The sequence below is a fragment of the Arachis hypogaea genome, chromosome 7 (assembly GCF_003086295.3).
Source record: "Arachis hypogaea cultivar Tifrunner chromosome 7, arahy.Tifrunner.gnm2.J5K5, whole genome shotgun sequence".
NCBI classification, from domain to species: domain Eukaryota; kingdom Viridiplantae; phylum Streptophyta; class Magnoliopsida; order Fabales; family Fabaceae; genus Arachis; species Arachis hypogaea.
The window spans coordinates 78297088-78305297 of NC_092042.1; the positions used below are offsets into that span (position 1 = coordinate 78297088).

Consider the following 8210-nt stretch of genomic DNA (forward strand, 5'->3'; position numbering starts at 1 on the left):
AAATATTTATTATTTTTTAAAATATTAAAAAGACAAGAATTTATTATTAATTTGGTATTCAAAAGATTCAGTGATTGACTAAAAAATTTTTGAAAAATATTATCAATAAAATAATTTTTGAATAATTTAAAAATATGACAAAAAATTAATAAATATTATATTTTTTATAAATAACAAACAAATTTTATATTTAACAAATGACTTATTTATTATATCTATATTTTTGTGATAATATTTGAATAAATATTTAAAAAATATATAAAAAAATTTAAAACAAAATTTGATATTTAGATTTTTGTTTTATTTCTCAAAAGAATATAATAATTGACAATAAAAAATTAAAAAAAATTTCACTTGACAAAAAAATACAAAATTTTAAAAATAATTTTTTATTTTTTAATCATGATTACAAAATTTTGCATAAAAATTTGATCTTTAAAATTGTTATTTTAACTATATATTTAATATCTAATTTTTTTATCATATTTTTAAATATTTTAAGAATTTATTTATTGTTAACATTTTTTAAAATTGTCTTTGTTAGAGATATAAACTTTTCGTACTATTTTAGTAGTTTACTCAAAATATAATATATATATATATATATATATATATATATATATATATATATATATATTTGATCCGCAAATTTGGGTAATCAAGTGTTCTCCACAACGTGTACTCTACTCATAATCCACGCTTTTCCTTTCTTTCTTTCTTTCATAAAAAAAAAAGGTCATTTCCATTTCCCAACTTCTTCTTCTCCGGCCACCCATCTCCGATCATTCCTCCTCCTTTTATGACTTCAGGAACTCGGCTTCCGACATGGAAGGAGAGAGAGAACAACAAGAGGAGAGAGAGGAGGAGAAGAGCAATAGCGGCAAAGATCTTCGCCGGTCTAAGAATGTACGGAAACTTCAAGCTCCCAAAGCACTGTGACAACAACGAAGTCCTCAAAGCTCTTTGCAATGAAGCTGGTTGGACCGTTGAACCAGATGGCACCACTTACCGCAAGGTAACCAACTAACTAACTTAGTAACCGTTGAAGAGAGTGCCTGTCATTTTATTTTACTTAATTGGAATAATGGTGTCTTAGTGTATACTTTTTTCTTCTTTAGATTATACCTCATTAGAGTAAAGCTATGGTTTTTCTGCTTTGGAATTATTGTTCCTTCAACATAATTTGATTAATTTCATACTAAATTAAGACACTTATTCGAGTGAAACAGCTCTCTAATCAGCTTTTGGTGGTTCGTTCAAAGACACTTTTTTTTTTGTTGGTACGTGACTTTTTTTAAGGAATAAAAAAACAAACGGAAATGATGGAGCTTCTTGGATGAAATAATTAAGCTGCCAAGAAGGATTTGTTTCTTTAAATTAGTCTAAATCTTGCTTCTTATTTTCCCCTTTGGATTATTTAGTGTACATACAATAATAATACTCTAAATAGTAAATGATATTGCAATGTTTCTTAATTTTAAAAACCAAGACTACTTCACTTCGTGATATTATTAAACTCTCTTTTCCGTTCTTTCTAAAACTAAGAAATGTAAATGGCTTTCCCGGTCTAAGAAAAAAAAAATGTAAATGACAGTCCTTTATTTAAAAAAAAAAAAGTGTTTTCTTTCTCTTTTTTCACACTTACTTGTCATTGGTTCTGTCATTTTAGTGGGAAGCATAAAAAAATCTATGTAGCTTGTTGACTAATGCTCACAACCTGAGAACCAGGACATAATATTTTTTTCATTTTTGTCGGATGATGCTCTCTTAATTTATATATAATGAAAATTATAAATTTATTTTTGATTGATTTTTTATTCTGTTATATTAAAATTTTTTGTTTACTTTTAAAAATCTTTTTTTTTTTCATAAAATGAATGGAGAGACGAAAATGCCCCTGGGTGATGCTTTTGATTTGTCTGCCAAAAGTGGGTACTTGAAAGCGAGTAAAACAGGAAAAGGGTAATTTTTCCAGCTCAGATGTTCCCACCTCGGATGCTGTGTCACTGTTGCAAACGTAGCAACTAGCAGCAGTTTTTTTTTTTGTTTTCACACTATTATTGTTTTGCGGCCATGCCCATTTGGAGTTTTTTTTTTTTTTGAGGAAATTAGTAAAGTTGAAATTAAAAGTTATTTTTTTTATTTTTCTAAAACATTAAAAATTACCTTTATTTAAGTTTTGTTCATTTTATTAAAGGTTATTTTTTAAGTAACCAAGCTATGTGTTCTTTTCTTTTTTGGAAGAAAAGAAACTAAAACAAATGCTGCTTAAATTATTAATTCTTTCTGGTGTTACAAACTTACAATGGAGGCTCAAAAGTCAAAACCGATAGAGGGGAATTCTTAACAATTTGATTGGGATAAAAAGTAGTGGGAATTGTCATGCTATATAGTTGTTCTTTTCAATACATTTGTTATGTACTAGTAACTAGATAATTAAATTTTTAAATGAATAACAAAATTCTAATGAGTATTAACTAAGCCATAGTCAATTGGTAACAGCTACAGATGCAAAACCAAAAATGTTTGCTTAAGTTTACTGACGTAATGAATGTAAAATGAAAACTGTGTCTGTTTGGTTGAAAAACTTGTTTGTTTGTTTATTTATTAAAAAACGATAATAAAATGCTGAGTTCAAAAAGAGCTAAAACATGAAAGTGACTTTCATTGAAATAACAAAATCATTGTATTCCAACTCCACTTTCCACCGTTGTTTTCATCTGCTCATTTTCCACCAACTCAGATAAGCACAATCTTATACAATATATATAGTACACCTTTTTATTTTTATTTTTTTGGCACTTCCTTGAGCAATAAGAAAGTCATTGATTTAGGTTGCTAAGTGCATGAAAGTCTAAAATGTTGTGCATTAATTTATCTAAAACAGTCTGATACTTTTCTGCATGACAACCATTTTTTATTGCAGAACTACAATGAGTCAATAACTAATAATTCATGTTGTCATCATTAGGATTAGACAAAAATAGAAAATTTGATTCTTAAGACAGGGTGTGTTTCTTATTTCAAACACATTTTTATATTTCTTTATCTCTATATTTATATCTTGTTTTAACCATTAAATTCAACTAAATATTTACGTTGATTCTACTGCAAGTTTGAATGTTAGACCAGTGCTTCAGATTGAATTGAAATACTCATTCATTTCTTTTTCTCTCTTATTCTCACATTTTGGTATATTTTTGGAATTTTGGATTCACTAGATTAGTGTTTAGAGAACGAACGTAGTACAATGAACTTGCTACCAAATATTCTGTAAAGAAAAATGTTAGGGGCAACACATTTTATTAATATTAGTCAACACTTAGCCAATATTCTATTTTTATATTATCAGGATTTAGAGTTTAGAATTTAAAATTTAGTACTTAAGATTTAGAGTATTGACTAAGTTAGTCAAAAATGATAAATTTTGTTAGTCATAGAGTATTACTCTTCTGCAAATCATTCAATTCTGCTATGCCAATTATACATTATACTTGAAGTACTTAGTAATGTGATACGTTAATGTTAATGGTAATGTGAAAATGGTTTTGCAATATCAGGGATGCAAGCCTTTGGAGCGCATGGATATAATAGGCGGTTCCTCAACAGCAGCAAGCCCTTGTTCATCTTACCACCCAAGTCCCTGTGCTTCCTACAACCCAAGCCCTGGTTCATCATCCTTCCCAAGCCCATCAAGATCTCCCTATGCATCAAACAATCCAAACGGCGACGGCAATTCCCTCATTCCATGGCTCAAGAACCTTTCCACTGCCTCATCCTCTGCTTCATCTCCTAAGCTCCCTCACCTCTACCTTCAGAGTGGCTCCATAAGCGCGCCTGTTACGCCTCCCTTGAGCTCTCCAACTGCTAGGACACCGAGGATGAATGCCGATTGGGGTGATCAGTCTGGACGGCCAGGACCAGGATGGACTGGAGGACAACACTACTCATTCTTGCCATCCTCTAGTCCTCCTAGCCCTGGCCGCCAGGTGGTCGACCCTGAATGGTTTGCAGGTATCAAGCTCCCCCATGTTAGCCCAACTTCGCCCACATTCACCCTTATGTCCTCAAATCCTTTTGCCTTCAAGGAAGAGGGTTTGGCTCGAAGCGGCTCGCGCATGTGGACTCCTGGACAGAGTGGGACGTGCTCTCCCGCCTTCCCGGCAGGTTCTGATCACACTGCTGACATTCCAATGTCCGAGGCTGTCTCGGATGAATTCGCATTTGGAGCCGACGCGTCCGGCCTTGTCAAGCCATGGGAAGGAGAAAGAATCCATGAAGAATTTGGAGCAGATGATCTTGAACTCACACTTGGTACCTCAAAGACAAGGTACTTTAACCTAAACACTATTATAGACTGTCCAGATTTTGTCAGACCAAAGAATTTGTGTCTTTGTCCCTAAAACCAAACGATTTTTTTTGTCAATATTTGTGTCTTCATTTTTATTGATTGATTGATTGATTTAATTATTTAATTTTCCCTTGCTAACGTGATTTTTTAATGACAGGTGATGCCGTTGTTATAAATAGGCGTTTTAGTAATTGAATATGACTATGTGAACCTTCCTTTTGTTGTGGTCTTATTCTGTAGAAAATGTTAGAAGGTAATTGGGGTGTTGTGCTTCCTTTTCTTTAATTTCTTTTGACTCTTTTTTCATTTATTAGCGTCAAGTAATATACATATATGTGTTAGTTAGGTGTGGGGTGGCTTTTCGCAACCCATTGATTTTCATGATTGTAAGTCTTTGTTAAAACGTTATGATTGCAAACATGAATGAATATACATTGTATGGATTGCCACGGAATGATCAAAACGGCTCTTTTGTCTTTGAATTACGTGAAAGATCAGAGTGAAATTGAAATTTTACTCATACTGAAATCCAAAATGTTCACAGCAATAAATAAATAATAAATTCTGCATAGGGAAAAAGTTTTTTTTTTCATGTATTTCTTTCAATTCAATAAGTCAAAGACTGATTTGTTGTAGATTTGAGCACCATTAAGATTCTACTGTTGACCAACGGGTTATTACATACATAAAGTGGAATTCAAACTTTTGATACTTATTTAAACAAACGAATGAATTGATCAATCAACCAACCTAAGTTGGTTTTACATGAAAAAGGCTAAGGTCTGATTGTTGATGTACTAACAGACTTATTTTTCAGCTGAAACAGTTGTTGATTGGGAAAATAAGAGGGGCGGTGTGGTACTATGAAATAGTAATTGGGGTCTTAGATTCCTTCTATTCTACTAAGGTCTGAGGTCTTTGATTCCAACATGTCGTGACTTGCCATTTGAATCGTTTTTGTTGATGAAATATTAATAGCGTTCTAACGTGGATCGACAGTTCCTGCATGAAATCTCCAATAGCTATCTGATGTGGTCACTTATACCCTTTGCAATTCTCCGAGTACAAGGCCAAGTTACCATATCCTCAAAGACTTCAGCGGGAAGATAAGGATAAGCAATTCTCCGAGTTTCTAGAAGTTTTCAAGAAGCTGGAGATCAAAATCCTCTTTGCAGAGGCTCTTGAACAAATGCCTTCTTATACAAAGTTCATGAAGGAAATGCTGAATAACAAGAGGGATTGGAAGGCAATTGAGACAGTGGTGTTTTTTAAGGAGTGTAGTGCAGTCATTAAGAGGAATCCTCCTAAGAAATTGAAGATACCTCTCACTCTTCCCAGTGACACAGGGCCTACCACATGTCAAGAGTGCAAGGCCATCATAATATATGTTGAATCCGTACAAAAGGAGGAAGTGTAAGCTGCTAAAGGGTCAGAGGAGAGAGAAGCTCTAGAAACAGCTGAGGTTACACTGTCACATACCTCCTCTATGACACCCATTCAAGAGCTTGCAACACCACACCCTCTAAAGCCCCAAAAGGAGACCAAGGATGAGCACTACTCAAAGTTCTTGGAGGTCTTTAAAAAGCTGCAAATCAACATTCCTTTTGCTGAGGTTTTGGAGCAAAGGTCTCTCTCTAATGAAAGAAACCTCATTGATGCTGAGAGAGGCAAATTGATGCTGAGGCTATATAAGGATTATATGGTTTTCAAGGTCTTTAAACCTCCAAGACCCCTTGACAAAGGAGGTACCTGCGTGTAGAGTGCAATGCTGAAGCCTCTTCCCTTGGCGGAAACTCACACAGTTTCCCCAGTCATTAAACCTAAGTTTGGTGTTGGGTGTGCACTATCAACCAAGGAGGAAGGTCCCAAGAGAATGATGCCTAGCGGATGAAAAAATAATAATATCCCTACTGAAGGCTTTTCACCAGGGACGAGGGTAGTATTCCCTGCAAGCCCAATCCTGCCCCATGTAGTGAACAGGATCCTGTCTCTTGAGTATATTAAGCTAATCCATGAGAGCATAGGAATGAAGCTCCCAGTGAGGAGTGAGGATTTATTCCTCTATGACTATCTTCCTCCTTGAAGGAACTAACTGTCAAGCTAATGACATTAAAGAAGTGCTTGTTGGGAGGCAGCCCAACCATAAGTATCCTTTAGTTTATTTCAGTTTTACTTCAATTTTATTTTAGCTTGATTTCATTTTAATTTTCATTGATTTTCACAGTTTTCCTAGATTTTCTAATGTTTGTGATCATGTGTAGCCATTAGAACAAAAACAGGAAGACGTAGCAAGAACAACAGAACACCCTGGAGGGTGCCTTCCTGGCGTTCAACGCCAGAAGGGAGAAGAGAAATTGGGCGTTCAACGCCCATAAGGGAACAGAGAGGACCCTCTGGCGTTCAAACGCCAGTCCTGGCGTTCAACGCCATTAAGGAGCCAAGTTTTCTTTGCTTGGGGACAAGCCAACTTTTTAAGTTTGGTGTTGTAGAGCGAGCTCTAGGTGTATATTATCATCAATGGCACTAAAGGGAGGTGAATCATCTTCATAGAAGAGCACAGCGTGAGCAACCATCAGCACTGAGGTGGTTGAGTTTCATCCCCCATTTTTTTTTGTTTTTCAGTATTTCATTCTATTTTCTATTTTCTATTCTAGCTTTTGCATGAATTTTTTTTCAAAGTTTTCAAAAAAATTTATGGTTATAAGATGTCTTATGAATTTCCCACTAAGCTTAACAAGAAAATTTTTTAAAAAGAAGTAGTAAAATGCATAAGATTTCGAGTTCTATCATGAGTTATTCCAATTACTTAAGATGTGGTGGCCTTATCTTTACTTTCTGAATGTATGAATTAACTATGCATAATTGATATTGAAGTTGAGCATGTTGCCTGGTGCACGAAATTGCAATCACACTTTTGCAACTCCGCACAACTAACCAGCAAGTGCACTGGTTCATCCAAGTAATAAAACCTTACACGAGTAAGGGTCGATCCTACAGAGATTGTCGACTTGAAGCAAGCTATGGTCATCCTGTAAATCTTAGTCAGGCGAATTTAAATGGTTATGAGGTTTTGATCATTAAAAGATAAATAAAACACAAATTAAAATAAAGGTACTTATGTAATCCATTGGTGGGAATTTCAGATAAGCGTTTGGAGATGCTTTGTTGCTTCTAAACTTCTACTTTCCTATTGTCTTCATCCAATCATGCGTACTCCCTTCCATGGCAAGGTGTATGTTGGTGGATCACCGTTGTCAATAGCTACCATCCGTCCTCTTAGTGAAAATGGTCCAGGTACGGTTTCCGCACGGCTAATCATCTGTCGGTTCTCACTTGTGTCGGAATAGGATCTCTCTATCCTTTTGCACACTGTCACTGCGCCCAACATTCGCGAGTTTGAAGCTCATCACAGTCATACCATCCCAGATCCTACTCGGAATACCACAGACAAGGTTTAGACTTTCTGGATCTCAGGAATGCTGCCAATTGGTTCTAGCCTATACCACGAAGATTCTGATCTTACGGATTCGAATGCTCTGTTTTCAGGAGAGGTGAGTCAAATCCGTGGATTAGAGACCCAAGAGATTATACTCCGGCTGTCGTCTAATGATTACGTTAAACATCATGTAGACCGCTTGTGGTTGTCAGGCACGCGGATCTTGGCTAAGCGAGTAACGAAGATAGTGGGTGATTGTCACGGGTCACCCCTTCATTCTGACTTAACTGAATTAAGTACGAGAGTATATCTTGGAGAAAAAGTAAGCATGAATTGAAAGAAAAACAATAGTACTTGCATTAATTCATGAAGAACAGCAGAGCTCCGCACCTTAATCTATGAGGTGTAGAAACCCCACCATTG

At 35.1% G+C, this 8210-nt stretch overlaps 1 protein-coding gene across 2 annotated transcripts; it reads left to right on the top strand.

The window, feature by feature from the left end:
* The first annotated feature begins 639 nt into the window (after positions 1 to 639).
* LOC112703578 (BES1/BZR1 homolog protein 4) lies at positions 640 to 6421 on the top strand. 2 transcript variants are annotated; one of them, XM_025755092.3, is made up of 3 exons: positions 640 to 1015; positions 3561 to 4330; positions 4509 to 4805. In XM_025755092.3, the coding sequence occupies exons 1-3, from the start codon at positions 800 to 802 to the stop codon at positions 4510 to 4512; spliced, it is 990 nt and encodes a 329-aa protein (XP_025610877.1). In that variant the 5' UTR covers positions 640 to 799; the 3' UTR covers positions 4513 to 4805. The 2 variants fall into 2 exon arrangements, with proteins under 2 accessions (XP_025610877.1, XP_072055833.1); XM_072199732.1 differs by lacking the exon at positions 4509 to 4805 and adding an exon at positions 5169 to 6421 and having other exon boundaries at positions 655 to 1015.
* The last annotated feature ends 1789 nt before the right edge of the window (positions 6422 to 8210 follow it).

Excerpts from the sequence above, each read along its gene's own strand:
- LOC112703578 (XM_025755092.3), top strand. The coding sequence starts at position 800 with ATGACTTCAGGAACTCGGCTTCCGACATGGAAGGAGAGAGAGAACAAC. Across the intron at positions 1,016-3,560 it reads ATGGCACCACTTACCGCAAG|GGATGCAAGCCTTTGGAGCG; the intron begins GTAACCAACTAA and ends TTGCAATATCAG.